We start from the raw sequence: 18,588 nt of genomic DNA on the forward strand, positions 1-18,588 counted from the left end.
ATTTTAGGCAAGCAAACAAATGTCGTTCATCCGAAGGGTAAAAGACAAAGCACCCCCAATATAGGCAGGCTCGATGTGCAAAGCGCCCCAGGTGACTACATTGCGTATACGTAGCCTAGTCCACTCTTTGCCACCCAACAACTCGTATTATTCAACTCTATTAAATCCGCAGCCGTAGCCTTTGACAATCGCTTGCAATAATAGCCCCTAGAAAAACACACGGATACGAAACACAGATACTCACACACACACGCGCCAACTACAGCTACACACTATTGTACCATATATATTTTAGCACACTCTCTCTCTCCCTCCCTTTGGAGTTCTCTCTTTTTCTCTTAGTGTATTTTTGGTATACTTATCAAGTTATAGTAAAGATATATACAGCTTAGTGCAGGGAGAGAATCCACACGGCTTCAGCTTTATTCTAGCATTTGCTAAGTGGAATATAGGCAATTGCAGCTGTCCAGGGACTTGATAAAGTGATAAAAACTTTGGGAAACTAATGAAAAAATATGTTTAATAAATATTGGCTATGCTCTTTCAAATTCGATTCATTAAATTAAAATTGTAAAAGGATCAAAACCAATACAATATATTCCATTTTGGTAAAGATTATTATATCAACTACAAATGAAGTTTTCTTTGAAGATGATTATTTAAGATGATTATGCCCGTATTGTTATATAATCTCTTTAATACAAATTATAGCAATAATGAAGAACATTCTTGTACTCATGTTTATAATTCATACATTAAACTTAAACTCTTTATAAGTAGAATTGCATTTATTTAGTAGTTACAAAACACATACTTTAAAATATTATTCCAGTACTGTAATATACAATGGAAAGTCGAAATTGGTTTACTATAAATCATCATTGTATTTATAGAACCCCAAATATCTCGCCCCGCACAGCTGCAATCCAAAGTATATATAAAGCCCCCCAAGTCGTCCTGTATATAAAGCCAAGGATCTAGTGGTTAGCTAGGCAATTGCTGTTGCAATTTGTTGCGTTGTTCGGTTTTAGTTTGCCTTCAGTTAAATTGAGTTTGCCTAATTGCTGACTTCAGTTGGACATTTGCCCAGAATTGCGAATTATGATGATGACATTTTGCTACTCATTGCTTGATTCTTGTTTTGATTCCGCCACAACCATAGCAAATTTGAATGCTCAACATAGAGTTACCATTTCGAACTTAATTACCAAAGTCAAAAAGAAAACAAAAATTATTATAAATACAACAAACATTTTTAGAAAATTTTCAAGTGCTGATTACATACATTTATATAAAGAAAAACACGAACACACATGAAACCATATGATGTATATGCTCATTCTCTTAGCCAAATGTAGTTGTAATTTAGCGAATCGAAGTCGTTATGGGGCCTATGCCTAGAAATACTAGTCTCCAAATATCTACCTACAACGTGTTCTTTTCTCTGCTCTTCTTTTTCTACTTTCTGCTCACGACATTCTTTGAAAACATTATCTTTCGAACATTTCAAAACCCAAAACATTACACACACAACAAATACGAATATTGAAAATTTGCAAAAAAAAAAAAAAAAAAAAAAAATAATAACACTGAATAAAAAAACGTTAATTAAATTAAATGCGGCTGATTTTGACCTAGGCGAGAAAAACACGCTGATCGAGGCGCCTCCGCCGCCCTCCTTTGGCACGCCCCGTCGCCGCGCCCTCTCCGCCAGAATCCAGGAGCTGAACCGCAGTCTGCTGGAGGAGCGGGATGCCCAGCAGCAGAACAGCTCCAGCGACAACGAAGACAGCCGCTAGGAAACCGACCCGAGATCGCCCAGAAATCACCCCAAAATCGCTGGCAAACCGCTGCAACCACAGCAACAACAACCCGACCCCAAAAACAATCTACAACAATCTACACTAAGCGAAATTAGCTAAGAGAATGACAGGCGATTGTTATATTGTATATGTAAATTAGTCGAACAACAAATGCAATTTGTTACAAATACACCCACACAAACACACACACACACACACGAATCAATCACACACACACACACAAGAGTCCTAGACTTAAGCGAAAGTACTTCCAAAACAAAAAAAAAAGAGAAATGAATAACATTTGGTTAGCAGTTATCCCAAAATGCGTAGGCTTGCTTTGAAGCTTCGAATCAATCAGAAATCAAATGAATTGTGTACTTCCATTTTTGATTTATTTTCCAATTGAATGTTGTGATTAAATGTAACTGCTTTTAGGCGCCCTCATACCCACACACACACACACACACACACAAACGCACACGAGACACTCAAACTCATACAGACACGCTGTCACACACACATACGCGCTGCTGCTAAATACCCGTAATTATGCATTGCGCATACGCCACGTTGCCTTAGTTTGTTTTCTTTTTTTGTTGAATCTCTTTTAAGAGCTAGATTTAATAAAGGCAAATATTGAGTATTTTTATATGTATTCCTTTATTTTATCTATAATCAGTAAACATTTTATTTTCTCAATTAAAGGCAACCAGTTATTATTATTTTATTGTTTCACCTAACTCTTACATTCATCTATTTGTATTGTGTGTAAGAGCTAGATGCAAAAAAAAAAAACTAAAGGCGTATGCTTCATCGTACTATCGTATATTGAAAGTTTTGCTAATGTCCATCAGCACTTGAAAATAATTCTAAAATGAAATTTAATGCCGAAAACGAAATGAAGTTCCGCTCAAATTTGCTGATGTTCTCCTCAGTTTTATTGTAACTTTTGTTGATAGCCGATTGCCTGGCCAGTGTATGCTATATCTATCCATTTGGTTCCAACGCGAATTCGTCTGCAAGCAAAACTTTCAAGTACCCAAATGTGATTTGCAGTAGTTGTGGGTGTGGCAGCATGTGTGTGAGCGGAATATCTTCCAGGAATTACCTTATTCCATCCCATGTAACCCAACCCAATGTATGAGAAATGCTAACACAACACGCCATTCGAGAGAGCCAAAACTCTGAAAATACAATCCGCGTAAGCACAATTTTGATTTAGTCTAAATCTTAGCGATTAACTAGGCCTAACCTCTATGTAAACTCCAAGAAGGCATTTATCGAGCGCATTAGTCAAAAGAGAAAGAATTCCCTCCATGGACATAAAAGCACTTCAAGTGGTCGCCATGAGGTGGCGAACCAAATCCAAGTCGAAATCATAATCGAAATCGATATAGAAAAACCCAAGAGATGTGAAAATCCAAAACGAACAACAACAGAGCAAGCCTTATTTATGAAATTAGTTGTTGTAGCTGTGAGAGGGTAAGCTTAGTTTTTAATTTAGAGAGCGCATCAGCGATATAGCGTGCATTAGGTAATACCAATGAAATATACATATACTCGTTCCATATGTAGAGACAAGAGAACTTAGCAAACGATGGCGATACGTTCCTAAAAACGCATATAGCACAACGGAAAACAAAAGAAATTGCCTTATTTAAAGCAAATTGCTCCTAGTTTGCAGCCATATATAAATACTTTAAGATAGAGCAGGCCACACAACCGAAGCTGAAGTTTTGTTAAATTGTAAGCCCAACAAGGTATATCGATATAAATAAGCGAGCTGAGCGGTTCGAGGTTCGAACGAACTAAATTATATACAAATTATATACAGATTTTGAAATCCTTTTTTGTGTGTGATATTTGAACGATTACCTATGATTTGCCTTGAGTTCCACATAGTTCAAACATTTCTATCATTGCGCTCAAAGAAGCTAGAGTCCTGAAAAAAAAATCAAATCCTGAACAAAAATCAACCGGACTGACATTCCAAAAAGCCTTTACGTGCCTTTTACTTAATATTTTTCCATTTCCCCTTATTTTTCTTACCTATAACCTAATTATATATGTGTGTGTGTCTCGACCTTTCGTTTTCACATTATTAACGCTTCCGTTCTGAAATTAAATCCAATCTAACGCGCTGCATGCTCTAATCCTATGAACTAATCTATAGAAACTGTGTACGCTCTCTTTATGCTCAAGCCATGTATGATCGAACAAGAACATATAGTGAATATGAATACTCACTCGTACCCGTACTCGTACTCGTACTAACCCAAATGAATAACTGTGTACTGTACTCGTACTTTTGTGTACTACTGTTAAAGCCGTAAACAACTTTGTGTGTCTGTGAAATTAGCAATAAAACCAAAACCCAACTGCGCTGTATTATTTCATTGTACCAGCTAATCCAAACATTCCGCCAACCCATGACTGTCTAAGTATATATATCCATATATATTTGGTGTTTAAAGCTTGACCAGATTTTGAACTCAAGCCTTGAATGCAGAAGAGGCCAGAGTAAGGGGTGTATTTTACTCGCCATTCATACTGACTCATCACGAGAAGGTTTTCTTTTCCATTTCACTCATTAACATTTTTTTCGTAGTTCGGTCTAACTACACAAGATCACACACCAGAACATGAATGGCGTAAATGACCATGAATCGGAATTTTGTCTGATTGAGAAAAATAATTAAAAGAAGAATGTTTCGCACATTTGTTTTGCCGCGTCCATTTGAAGCACTTGACATTTCAGACACTCACTAAAATCACAAATAGTTCCAATTTTTTGGTAATATTTTTTATTAAATGTTTTTAATATAAACTTGTTTTTTGACCGAACAAAGCTATTCAACTAAAAATCAATGAATTAAACCACTTTATCAATCTTCCTTTCTCAATTTTGTAATACATCTAATCTTAATATTTTTACAGGAATTCCTTACCTTTTATGAAACTATTACTTCACTTAAAATGAAACTAATAGTTATTCCGATTATATAAACTAAACATTTTTAAGGTCAAAACTAAATTGTTTTCCGTTTCCACTCAGTACCTACTATTTTCCATAGAACTGTTACTATTAGTTAAACATAGCTACTAACTTTATGATTAATCAAACTATAAATTAGAGCTCTAATAGTGTTTATCAGCCATTAGCATCACCAGTTAACTAAATGTCGTTCTAACCCATTTAATCACACTCAAGAGTAAGCCCTAACACTGAACTATAGACGTCGCTCTTCAATGTTGTTCTTACTGTATCCCACTAAAATTAACTAAACCAATCTTAACTTAGCCCCCAACGTTTTTGTGGTCGCCGTCGTCATCGTCGTCGTAACAATTATTAACCAAAATATAGCGAAAAATAAAAACATTCATGAAACTCATTTTTCTTTCTTTTTTCCCTCTTTTGATTTGAAACGAAAAACCAAACCAAACCAAACCAAAAATAAAACACCTTCATTTGCGCTCCGTACAAACCTCAAACAAAACCAAAACCCGCTCTAATTCATTCAAAACTATATATACGAAATATATAACCCTGTGTATATACCACCACTGGCGTCTGTCGGCTAAACAAATGCGAAACGAAACTGGCGACAAAATGCATTCATGGCTTCTTTGCGTGAAATCGAACAAACAAACAAACCAACCGATCGTGAATCTGAACATATAACCCGATAACCCGATAACACGATAACACCCATCCACACTGAAACACCCACCACACTGATACACCCACACACGAATGCCCAGCAGAAAAGCGCGAGAGTCACACACGATCACTCAAAAATTGGCACCGTTTAACCCACGCGCTCCGCCGATCGCCCACAGGCCACAATCTCTCGCAAACGGACGGCAACAGCACCGAGGGCGAATCCACCAGCGGACGCAATCCGGCCACCACCGGAACCGGGTGCTACAAGAACTACGACCACGTAGCCAACCTGCGCAACTCCAACCTGCACAACGTAAGTCCTGCCCGAGGAATCTCTTGAGTGTGTCCCCGTCGGGGTCACCTTTTGTTCTGCAACACTGGTTCAGTGGAAAACCAGAACAATTTTACTTCGGTTAGGATGGGATCTCGAGCGATATCGTTATATGTTATGCACATTTTACTACAAAAAACGTTTTTGTAGAAATAGAGGTAGAAATTTAATTGTTGGGGTCACCTTTCATGGACAACTCTGATTCCGAGGAAAACCAGAACAATTTTACTTGATTTAGGATGTGTCCTAGTGTTATTTTGTAATATCTCACACAAATGGTACAATAAAATACTTTTCCGTAGGAATAACCTAGAAAATTTAGTTGTTGGGGTCACCATTGTTTTAAAGCACTGATGTCGCGAAAGAAAAAGGACATTTTTAACCGGACTAGTGTGTCATCTTTCGATTTTCGTCGTATCACATGCAAATAATACAATAAATAAAATTGTTAAAGTGACCTTAATTAATCAATTAAGCCATTAAGCAATAATAAGATTTTTTTTTAAATAATAATTCTAAATTGATTGGGAAATTTCATAAAAACTGAACAACCCCCGCGTTTTCTTTTTAGGGTTTTAAAATATTGGTTATCTGTTAATGGCCCATTCTCAGAAGAAAATCAATGAAATATATGCAATAAACTATTCTACGTATTACCACTTCCTATCTTAAATTGAATCGAATAACATAATTAACTTGGTTCCACATTCCAAAAAATTGCAATCGAGTGTTGTAAGTACGTCTCGCCTTAAAGGTGCTTAAAAGTAGACTACATTTTTGTGTGTTTCATTTTGTGGCTAGAAAGAGCACTAACCTTTTCCCATCTCGTTTGACCAGCGTCGCGGATCCAGCTCTGAGCAGGATGCAGTACCACCCTACAGCTTCGACAATCCCAATGCCCGCCAGACCTCGATGATGGCCATGGAGAGCTATCGCCGCGAGCAGCAGGCATTGCAGCTGCAGCAGCAACAGCAACAGCAGCAGCAGCAACAGATGTTGCAGATGCAACAGATTCAGCAAAAGGCCCCCAACGGAGGTGGATCCGGATCGGGAGTGGCCAATAACCTGGCCATGGTGGCCGCCTCCAGTGCGGCAACTGCAGTGGCCACCGCCACAAATACCACTAATACCAGTAATACCGCCCAGGGGTCAGAGGGCGCCGAGGGAGGCGGCGGCGACGATGGGGGCGGGGTCGATGACGACAACCTGTCCCAGGCCAAGGGACTGCCCATCCAGATGATGATCACGCCCGGGGTAAGTCTGCGAATTAAGGGGAGATACCTACTCATTGCCATACTCGCAATCGTATTTCTTGAATATCTTAATGTTTTCAAAGTTCCTAAATCGTAATCCTATGTATTAGTAAATGTGAAGCCGTTGAACTGGATCGAAATATATTCAAATAATTCTAATTATATCCCAATTATATTACTCACGTTTGGTTCCTTCTCATTTGCCAACTGTTAGTCGGGTAAATTTGTTTTGAGTTTCAGTTCTTATATACCACATATATCTTTGGTGTCCTTTGGTTGAGTATTCCTGAGTTTCCCCCATTGGTGGCCTCTTTTGGTAGTTTTTAGTATCCCTAGTCTGTTTAGCTTCATGTTCTCTCTTGATTTTAATCAAACAAATTCCAATCACCACAAAAATTGTACCAGTAAAAATAGTAGATAAGAAAACTAAGACTCTTAAGAACAATACCAAGTTCTTTAACAACATTCACACATTTTAACTTTTAGATTTTACGGGGACGCAGTAAGGAGGTACATTCAAAGTATACACAAAGAACTCAACCTACTCTAATACTCTACTCTACTCAACTCGAATGCATTTGTGCCACAGCTATATATCTTTAATATGTATTCGATTTTTGCCAACTGATTAATTTTGAATGGATTTGCGGTTTGATTGTCTTCTTTTCAGTGGCTGAACCAATGCTACAAATATTTTGTTATTTTTTTGGGCGAACGTGCCATTGCATTTATGGATTTGTCAAACCTACATGAATGCCTATCTGATCGAATGCCCAATATAAGCTGCATAGAACCGATGATTTTGAACCCAGTTTATTTATGAACATTTTCCAATTCTTCGACATATAGCTTAAATCTGTTTTGCTTTCGGTTTAAGTTGGTTTGCTATAGGTGCTGATTTACTTAACGAATGACCAGGAATGGATTTCATTTCAATATTCCGTATTGGAAATATATGTCAGTCACTTATGAAATTGAATAATTAAAGATTCAAAAGAATTTTAGTTGCCGCTGCCGCCTTGGAAGAAGTGTTTTATGTGTACATTTTAGATATAATTTTTTTTATTTAAGAAAAATATATATTTAGACATAATTATTGTCATTTTGCCTTTAACATTTTCTCAGTCTGTAAGCCAATAATTTTGCTCTGCTAATCTCATAACCTTTACTACAAAATACAATTCATCTGCAGAAATGATATTTGTTTTTGTAAATTTTTTAAATTTGTAACTAAAAGAATGCCTCTGAATTTGGTTATTTTTACAAAAAATTACAAGAAGTTTTTTCCCCAAACCATACACTCACATTTCGTCACAAACAATTACAGAGACTTAATACTAATACATTTTTTTTTAAGAAAATATGCCAGTCTATTTTAAGTAGATAGCAAACTTATCTACTTATTTTATAAACCATCTATAGACTAAGTCTTTTATCTATAGATTCCCCAAAGATGAAATACTAAACAAATAAAACAAGTTAGATATGTATGAACTAATATAACCCCATGAAAAATAAAAATGTAAGTGGGATCAAAAATATTTAAGGGAAATATATAATTCTATGGAAGAAGATAATGCTAAAGAAAACTTTTACAAAATATAGAAAAAAGAGTTCTTACGCATAGATGTAGAGCTAAGTGTATTCCAAGTTGGCATAGGAATTAACCCTCGGCAGGTTGATGAAATCGCTGGAACCGGCTCCGTTTGTAGGGTTCGTAGGACCCTGACCCTGACCCTGACCTTGACCCTGGCTTTGGCCCTGCCCTTGACTGAGACCTTGTCCCAGCTGCTGCTGCTGCTGCAGAAGCAACTGTTGCTGATGGGCCAGCGTACCCGGAAGACTGGGGGCGATGACGGGAACCGCCGTGGGGCGATCATACTGCTGTAGAGGCTGCTTCAGCTTGTCCAGCAGAGCGTGTAGATCCACCGTGAGTTTTGGCTGAACGATGCCCTCGGCCGCCTGGAGGCCCACCATCTGCGAGGACAGTGCATCCACATCCTGGCGAGCGGCGAACAGCAGCTGGTCGTGGGCCGCCAGCTGGAGCTGGGCGATCTGGGCCCGAATCGCCGAGGCGGCCACTTCCTGCTGAGCGGTGTGCAGGGAGGCGGTGATGCTGCGCACATGGTTGGCCGACTCCTCCAGCTGCGCCTGCGCCGAGGAGGCCACCGACTGCGCCTTCCTGATCTCGGTAGCCTCCAGTTGGACCCTCGCCTGGGCCACGTACAAGTGCTGGACGAGATTGCGCAGCTCCTGGCGCCTCTGCTCCGTCTCATCCTGTTCGGCATAGGCATTGGGTGTTGCCTGGGTGATCCTGCTCAAAGGACACGCCTGCTGCTGCTGCGGCAAAGCCTGCAACTCCGTCTGCTGGAGCTGCCAGTTGGATTGGTACAAGTCGGCAACGGGGGCACCTGGGGCAGCAGGGGCAGCTGGAACAGCCACATTGGGAACCATTTGGCAGGTGTTCAGCGCATTTTGATCCGACGCTTGAGTGTCCATGCCGGAAGCTAGGGATAGAAGGGGTTTCCTTATATTATTTATTAAAAATCGAATGAAAACTCCACTTACCAATCGGATCTGCATCCAGTAGACCTTCACCATTAGACCGCTCCATTCTCCGCTCCACATTTTCATACTTATTCGCGTTATAATCACCGCTCATGGAGGATTCCATCTTCTCCCGATTTTTCATACCGCTGGGTTGAGCTTCTATGCCGATTGCGCAGATAATTATAGATAGATGAACTGTACAGACATCGAATTCAGTATTTATGCCTTCCCCAACAAGATTTGAACTCACCGATCCAATGGAGATTGCTTAGGCGCATTTAGAGCACATTTAGACCAGTTTGAGCCGGGTTCTGCGGCAGCAACCATTGAGCTGGATATTAGATTCTCGGCAGTATCTCTTTCATAAGTTTTTTTTTTTTAAGTTTTCACCCGATTTAAAACGAGGCGATTATGACTTTTAGGACTTCACTTACTGGATTTACATTTTGTTAGGAGAAGTTTACCTAGAGAAATAATGTTTATTTTATTTGGGACCATAAAACAGTAGACCTAAAATCACCAAACACCCTCACACAGCTTGAGCCGCATGCACACAGGACTACTATACCGTTTTTCTTGCTAACCTTATTCCAAGCGAAAAACTTAACTACTTCTAATTCCGAGACTTACTCTGCATGCGGCATGACCTGCATCCGGTGATCCTACTGTACATAGGCCTAGAATCTAGATATATATTCCGATTGTTAACGATCGATGCGAAACGAAACGAAACACTCACGTGATGCCACCATCCCAACACCCAACTATTTATAGGAAGTGGCCGAGCTGCGTCGCCAGGTGGCTCTGGAGAACCTGCAGAACCAGCGGATGGACAACCTGGAGCAGGATGTGCCCGTGGAATTCGAGTGCTGTTTCTGCACAACCAAGGTAACCGGGGGGAATGGATCCTACTGAATCCAAATCCCCATCCCCGTAGCTGTGACCACTCGATGTACCCGTTTGCAATGTTCGAGCCGCTTTTCCATGTAATGTGCTATGTGTTAGTCGCATGCCTGCACCCCAATTATCCTTATCATTGCTCTTTGTTTACGTTTCTTACTGATCTCAATTAAACCGAACTAAAATCATGCTCAACCTGTACATATCGCCGCATAACCGCCATTGGCAGACTGTGAAATTGTTAACCCCAGCATATTGAACTCCGATCCAGACAAGACTTTTGACTCGGGGGTGTCACAGAACTCTACTTTAAAGATTTTGGATACATCTTAATATCATATGTCATATATTTGTAATTTTGTTTTGATATATTATGCTTAACAATCCCTACAAAATGAGAATTTATCAGATAAAAGTATATATGAATTTTTGTGACACCCCTCTTATAAATAAGTAGAGACTTGAGCTTCTTGCATAGGTCCTGCTAAACAATAGGCGACCCCGTACTCGACCCGAAGTAGTTGGATTGGTAGAGCAGCGATAAAGATACCGATACCGATACCGAAACCAAACGAACGTTGTTGCAGGATCGCATTTGTGTTTTCCACGATAAGGAGTATAGCATCAAGCGGCTGGCCCGACCGCCGCCCTCTCCGAGGAACTATATGGCCCTCAAGCGGATGCTCGAGGAGGGCACCATCGACATATACTATCTATGAGGCGGTAACACCCCGAGATGGTAACACCCAGTGTTGTCCCACTTTAAGATCGTTTCGTTTCATTTTGATTTCTTTTCGTTTTATTTTGGCTTCCTGTGAGATTGGAATTGGATTGGAAATGGAAATTTTATGTTGACCTTGTTTCTTTTTCGTTTCTTTTCTTAAAGGGTTTGCCGGGATGTCATGGCGAGTGTATTCCATTGCGCGCGAATAGCGTTTAGCCATATTCTCAAGACCCCGACACGAGTTCGATATAGAAATCGGAAAATACTTAGTGTGTGCCGGGCGCATCGAATGCGTGACCGGAACTGCAAATTACGATTAGACGTTAACTAGCTTTAAAACTACCAACAAATTACAACTAAATGTTATTATTACTGCTACGATTATTATTATACTGTTATCAACGGGCCTGGCGTGACGTGACGTGAAAGCTAAAGAAAGACATAGCGAATTCTAAGAATTTAATTAAATTAACTAAAACCTAATCTACCATCTAAAACGCAACCAGGAGTGGAGAGCAAAGCAAAGCAGCATGTGTTATTATTTAATTTTATTTAATTTAATTTACAATCTGTACCAAGTGACCGGAGCTTGAGGGCTTGACGAAAGTTTAAATCGATTCTTTTTATTTACACTAAGCACGTAATTACAATTAGCCTAATACCTATTTATATCCTAGCAAAATGGAGTAAGCCTTAAGTATAGTAGCTGCAACTTGCAAACGCCAAAAAAACATCAACAGAAAACCAGCAAAAACAACGAAAATATTTATGAAAACCAAAACAAACATACAATTGTTTAGTTACTTGAACATAAACTGTTAACGCTCTCTTCATATTAGTTGTTTATTTCCTGTTATCACTCAACCAAACCAAAACAAAGAAAACCACAAATCGAATGAACAAATTCTGCAAATAAAAATACAAAACAAACAAACGAATCTATTTTTGTTTACCAACTTTACCTATTCGCACTCGACTTTTTGGCACTCCACTTCTTCTACTGATTGTTTCCGTATTGCTCGCCTAGAATTTTTTAATTTTTGGTTTCGGTAATACAAAATCGATTAGAGCTCTTAACTATATTTAACGTTCGAGTAATGGAACCACTTCGAAGGCAACTGCTAGCGGTTTGGTAAGTAAGACGTTCTAACGTCTGAATATCGAAACATTAATCCATATGCGTTTGCTCAACTTGGGGACTTTTCAGATCTACTAGGGAAAGTACAAAAAATACAACATACAATTCCCAAGTTTATTCAAATAGATATTTTTTATTTTCTTCTTTAAATGTTCAAAATAAGTTTTATTTCTATACTTATTAAATATAGTAATCACAGTTTTCTCTCTCTCTCTCTCTGCCTCAGATAACAAGTTGAGAACTCGCACTGCCCTTGTTTTAATTTAATAAATATGACTAAATGTTAACAATAAATAGCGCTGCACGTTTGAGTTTTACTTGGCGCCTCCTAGTTGCATGTTAATTTTTGTTCTTCAAGCGAAATAATAAAGAAACAAATCGCACACAAATAAAAAGCTAACTCCAGACAACAGGTACACCAAACTAAATCAGACACTAACAAGCAGCCAGAAAACATCCCGAAACACGCAAATATATTATTGAAAAGAAAGGTCTAAAAGATCTAACTTCATGTGAAGATAAAGCCGATATGATAAAGCCCAAACTAGAACTAAAATGATTATATTTGAAAACATGAAACACTAATATAGACAAAAATTAAAATAAAACCCCAGCAATGATATTTTCAATTTTAAAAATTAAAAAAGATTGATAATAATATAATAATATAATACCTTGGGAAAAGAATACCAAAATTGTATGATGTGAAGAAAGTAGACAGTAAAGATACAAAACCTGTTTCAAATAAAGATCACTTTTCTATCATATCGGCTTTATCCTCGGCCTCTGATTTGATTGATCCGACTGTATCTAAAACCATATCTCCTCCCAACCCCCGCTCGTTGCAGGACTTCAAGGAGTTCACCGATGCGGAGGGCGTGATCTCGCTGCCCACTTCCGACTTCCACAAACCGATCTGCCTGGAGATGCGACTTGCGGCGGCGAGTCGTCAGGCGGGAGCCTTTGGCCTCCTGTCCCCCCTGCCAGCCCCTCTGCCACCGCTCCAGGGTCCGCTCCTGGCCCTGCCCCCGCCGCCCCCGCTGCCGCCCACGTCCTGTGCCGCCGTCCTTCTGCCCGCCATCTCGCAATCCTCGTCCACATCATCGTCCTATGGCACCACCACCTCCACCACCATCGCTTTGCCCCTGGATGTATCTCTGAGATACGGGGCTACCATCTGCAGTTCGTCCAACTTTAACCACAACTACAACAACAACTTCAACACCACCACAGTGGGTGGAGTGGGTGCGAATGGATCGCTGCTGTTCGGCGGCAACTACAATGGGAGCAATAACAACAATGCCGATCTGGCCAGCGTGGATAGCTCGGATACCTATGCCAGTTGTCAGACCCACCCGTTCCTCTCCCAGGGAGATCTCACCGCGGACTTCAATGACGAGGCCTGTGCCCTGGACATCGATATGGATAATCTGTACATAAATCCCCTGGAACGGGAGCAGCATCAGGGGATCAGCAGCTCCACGGGCTTCATTGTGGGCCTGCCAAGCACCACATCTTCGGGTGGACTACGTGCCCAGGTGAAGAAGAGCGCCTCCGGCGATACGGCCCTAAGGAACTTGGCCTCCGGAGGCGGAGGAGCCGGCGGTATGAGTCCCCTGGACGATGTCTACCAGAGCTTCGATGTCCAGGAGCGGGGCAGCCGGGTGAGCTTGAACGAGAACTCAGTGCCAAAGCATCGGAAGACGCGGTTCCAGCAGAGCTTCACCGCCATGCGACCAAGTGGCGTCACCGGCGTCCTGGGCGGCATCCGCCCACGCGCCCGCTTCGAGGACACCAGGCTGGACGACGAGACGGGGGGCCGCCCGGAGGGGGGACTGGCGGGCGCATCGGGCAGCCCGGCGGCCAGCGGATCCAGCGGATTCGGCGGTCAGGGACCCAAGAAGAAACGCTCGGGCTTCATGCCGGGCAAGAGCTTAGCCACTGCCACCAAACTGATCAACCAGCATTTGTTTGGCATACAGAATGTGGGCGCCAAAGGTGGGTAAAACTGATCAAGGATTATGGATTAGATTCAATTATCCCATATTTACCAACCCCTCCTCGATCCACAGCCAAGTTCGAGAGCAAGCATTCCTCATCGATAGACTCGATTGACGCCTCGCCCAATCTGGAGCATCACCGGCGCTCCAAGTCGATCCTGAAAAACAAGTCTGATATCTCGCGCGTCCTGTCCGATCCGGAGAGCGAGCGTCTCCTGGCGGACAACATGTCCGGCTCCGGCGTCTCCGACAACGGCACCGTAATGGTTCGTGAATCCCCTAACAGATATATACTTCTGACAAATATTAACTATGGCTATTACAGGGCGAATCCGGCAGCGATTACTCACCGAATAAATTACCTCATTCAGTTTTAGCTAAGTCTATATCCCCACCACCCCTCAGGCACCGCACCCTAATGCACCAGCGCTCAGGACCAGCGACCTTGCAATCGAAGCCCACGAAATTCCAGACCCCTCGGTATCCCGAGGAGCAGGCTCTGCGCCAGGTGAAGCCGCTCCTCTCGCGAGCACCTCCAACCACATCCGCATCCGCGTCCGCAGGATCCGCGGATGGTCAGCAGACCAGGGACAGCAGTCTGGGTAGGTGGTGGTCAGACGAGGTGACCTGCTGGCAGTGATGGGGGCTGTGTGGAGGGTACTACTTTCAGAAATGGGTTTAAAAGAACTGGGCTTAATGAAAACTAACTTTAATTATATCATACCCCAATATTGATATATAACTATTTAATATAATTTAAATAGATATATGATAACTTATTGTGAAATTTTAAGATGTCTTTATGAATCAATCAATATTTTTATTAGTTCTTATCAGAGTTAAGAGGCAATATCTTAAAGGGATGCTTATGTAGGTTATTGTATAAACGGGTATCGTTTTTAGATAACGTAAAGTAGATTGTTATATCGGATAGGGTATACCTTCCATCACTGCCAGTTCGCTCTTCTTCCTTCCTTTTGTCTTTCCCTCTCTCTTTCTTTCTCTCTACCTGTCTCATCCTGTAAGTGCGTCCTGGGGTTTCTTTCGGCCATGACGAAACCAGATATCATCTACAACCATCTCTTTATCTCTCCCGTTTCCCTCCGCTTGCTGGCTGGCTGTCAGTCACCGTCTTCGATGCCGCCTTCTGAATCCCCGAACAACACCCATCGCCACCCACATCCGCATGACCCCATGAACCCACAGAAACAGACACTGACACACTGACACTCCACGGAGAGCGGAGGCCGTCGGGCGGGCGATCTGTTAGTATTACCGATCCGATCTATATAGTGCTTACCAAGAGCGATCCGATCGATCGCGCCGCACCAAACTCACCGTTCGAATGTCCTGATTTCGTTTAGCACCCCGCTGGGATAATCTGAGCGCCAGATCGATGTTAACAGCTTTAGAAGTCGAGCTCACACAGCCATCACTCATACACCTCACACACATGATCACCCACATGCCGCTTTATGTTTAGCACCTTGATAAGGACTAATCCATTTTATGATGCCAGAGAACAAAATATTAAGAACATACATATATTAAAAGATATTTTATATTTAAGTAAATAGAGTTCCACATTAACTTTCAAACAAAAAAATTTTTAAATTATGAAAGTGCTTATAATGATATAAAATCATTTTAATAAGCTGAGTAAAGCATACAGTCGGATATGGAAAATGTAATACAAATTAGAAATCCGATACTCATCATAAAATGGGTTAGGACCTTTATCACTCATCCTGTGTAATCGGTTGTGATGATGTACCTGTATAACCAAGTGGCTAATCATTACCCCTCTTGCCACACAGACTCGGAGACGACCTTCACATCGCCCGTGAGCAGTCGAGCTGGCGAGGATCCCCCGACTGCCGCCGCCAGCCAGGTTCCAGCGGCTCCTGGCCAGGAGGATCGCGAGGAGGAGGGCGAGGCGGAGGCCAACGACGAGCAGAGGGCCCTTCTCCAAGGACGCGACGCCGAGGAGGCTAAGAGGCCGGGGAACGAGGGCACGTAGCAATTAGGGACCCACACACAAAACGACACCCCAAAAATGTAAAAAATGACAGCCTACTCCAAAGGGAAATCCTCACACAACACACACACACACCCCACACACCCCACACACCCCCACACACATACACACTCACAACACTCAAAAATACAAAGGGAAAACTCAAAGTGATAGCAAAGTTAGCAAACATGGAATGTGAATTATATAAAAGCAATGAACAGTATCCTAGTCTAGAGATGGTGGGACGGTCCCTGGCAGATCCCCGGAATTCGATCTGAGTATTTTTACAAATAGAACAGAGGAAAAATTAAAAATGAAAAAGAAAGAGCTACCCGAACTGCAATGAAATGTTTGCAGAGCCGCGCAAGTCGTACAAAAAGCCTAACAAAAATATTATTACTATAATATACCCTAAAAGTAATGCTACCGTGTAAATAGCAGAGCCCAATCCACTCGTGTACAGAGCAACCTTTATTTACCGCCTTCAGGACACAGCTAACAGAAAAAATATATAGACGAAATCACCAGAAAAGCCTAAATAGCAACAAATGAAACGGAAATATTCATATTTTGAATGCAACTTATAAATATATACAATATAGAATATACACGCATCGCAATTGCAGCTCGCATATTTACACATTATATATACAAACTAAACGATAAATAAGTATATAGCTCGAACTATTTTTCAAACCGCGCGCTAAACCCCGCAGATCGGAGGCTTGAGGAGGCTATAGACGAGGAGGGGGATACGACAGCCCCACCCCATAATTAGATCCGCATGGCCATATGCATATATCTGTATGTAAATCGTTCGAATCGTTCAAATTCATAATGTCAAAAAGTAGTTGAAAATCGTTGGGCAACCAGTTCGTTTCTAGATCTATAAGTACATGTGCGTGTGTGTAGGGCTTAGGGCTTATCGATAGAGCTTGGCTTGGCATAGTCCCCCGATAAAATCTGATTTGCAGAACAAGTAGTAGAGATTGAGGTTGGTTGGGTAATTGCAATATTGCTTGGATGTAGATGTTGTTATTTATTATGCGGCTGGGACAAGGTCTTTCGAGGGTCGCCATCGAAGTCTGTAGAGATTCCGAATCCCCTGAAATGGTATTGTACCCACCCATATGCTGTTAGTTAGTTATGGAGCGTGTATGTGTTACGTATGTTAGTTAGTTCAGTTAGTTAGATCTACCCTAGGCAGTTGACTCGATGTTTAGTTCCCTAGTTCCGTTTTCCGAATACGTAAGCAATAAAATTGGAAATCTTCACCCGAGGGGGCGTTTTCCCCGTTCGAAGAGCGTGTTTAGTCAATTATTGCAACCCAAGTTGTTTGTCCACATTCCATTCTGTGTATGCGTGCGAGAGTGTTTTGGTTTTTGGTGTTCTAGTATATCCTCCATGGGTTATCCCGATCGATCTGTCCAACTGGCTTGGGTTTGTCCTGTTTAGTTGCCTCTGCTCGGCCAGCGATGAGCCAGGATGCGAGTTAGCCTCTTAGAAACATATCAGTAAAGGGAATACGAACTCACTCACTCACCCACACAGCCACACACCCAACACCTCTCACAGATACACACCCACACACCCTCAAAAACCACAGACATCACACTGTAAGAAAACTACACAAATTTTATTAAGAGACGATAATAAAATGTCTCATCGTCCGCTTTTCGAATTGATAAGAAAACACAAGCATTGACACAAAAACAGAACTAAACCAAAAAAAAAAAAAAAAAAAAGCAAACACTATTCGATAACTAATGTTAAAGCCAAGAACTCGAAGTAATATAGTTAAACATTTTTAGAAATATGTGTACGTATTAACAAATGCTTGAGGCATCAAAAAATTTTGTAAGCAATTCATTTAGGATTATCTACACGGTTTTTTGGTGAGCACCGGCCACATTCCGCCACTGCATAATTTTAATTGTACCTTTTGTAAATATTTATTTCATATACAAGCCCCTTAAAGCAAGTTTTAGTTCTGTTATTTTTTAAAAACATTTACGCCAGCAGCAAACGAATTGAACTTGAAATAAAACTAACGAGATATATTAAGTAAATGAGCAAAGCAAATACACGTGCGAACGCAAGATGTTATTAATATTTAAATTATTTACCTAACGATACATACATTTTAATGTAGTCTGAGGACGACGACGATTGTAAATCAGCTAAATGGAATACCGGAAATCGTTGA

The 18,588-nt window shown here is 41.1% G+C and overlaps 2 protein-coding genes across 25 annotated transcripts in view; one reads left to right on the plus strand and one right to left on the minus strand.

Annotated features, from left to right (window-relative positions):
* The window catches only part of LOC119552743 (potassium voltage-gated channel protein Shab), a 59,961-nt gene extending 41,726 nt beyond the window's left edge, over positions 1 to 18,235 (plus strand). For 4 of the 24 annotated variants that reach the window (XM_037862508.1, XM_037862511.1, XM_037862509.1 and 1 more), the window contains exons 6-14: positions 8 to 91; positions 5,571 to 5,782; positions 6,638 to 7,054; positions 7,540 to 7,563; positions 10,378 to 10,491; positions 13,214 to 14,363; positions 14,438 to 14,631; positions 14,691 to 14,967; positions 16,183 to 18,235. In XM_037862508.1, coding sequence (XP_037718436.1) covers positions 8 to 91; positions 5,571 to 5,782; positions 6,638 to 7,054; positions 7,540 to 7,563; positions 10,378 to 10,491; positions 13,214 to 14,363; positions 14,438 to 14,631; positions 14,691 to 14,967; positions 16,183 to 16,385 — 2,675 coding nt within the window. In that variant the 3' untranslated portion in view covers positions 16,386 to 18,235. Of the gene's footprint in view, positions 1 to 7; positions 92 to 1,638; positions 4,184 to 5,570; positions 5,783 to 6,637; positions 7,055 to 7,539; positions 7,564 to 10,377; positions 10,492 to 11,090; positions 11,243 to 11,389; positions 12,162 to 13,213; positions 14,364 to 14,437; positions 14,632 to 14,690; positions 14,968 to 16,182 lie in introns of those variants that run through there. The other 20 variants (XM_037862513.1, XM_037862512.1, XM_037862516.1 and 17 more) reach the window with 20 other exon arrangements.
* On the minus strand, positions 8,591 to 10,066 carry LOC119552746 (chromatin modification-related protein eaf-1). Its single transcript, XM_037862534.1, has 3 exons — positions 9,854 to 10,066; positions 9,622 to 9,798; positions 8,591 to 9,560 (listed from the first exon to the last, which is right to left on the minus strand). Exons 1-3 carry the CDS (start codon positions 9,879 to 9,881, stop codon positions 8,689 to 8,691), a joined length of 1,077 nt encoding a protein of 358 aa, XP_037718462.1. The 5' UTR covers positions 9,882 to 10,066; the 3' UTR covers positions 8,591 to 8,688.
* Positions 18,236 to 18,588: the final 353 nt, after the last annotated feature.

The sequence above is a fragment of the Drosophila subpulchrella genome, chromosome 3L (genome assembly GCF_014743375.2).
Source record: "Drosophila subpulchrella strain 33 F10 #4 breed RU33 chromosome 3L, RU_Dsub_v1.1 Primary Assembly, whole genome shotgun sequence".
Classification (NCBI taxonomy): domain Eukaryota; kingdom Metazoa; phylum Arthropoda; class Insecta; order Diptera; family Drosophilidae; genus Drosophila; species Drosophila subpulchrella.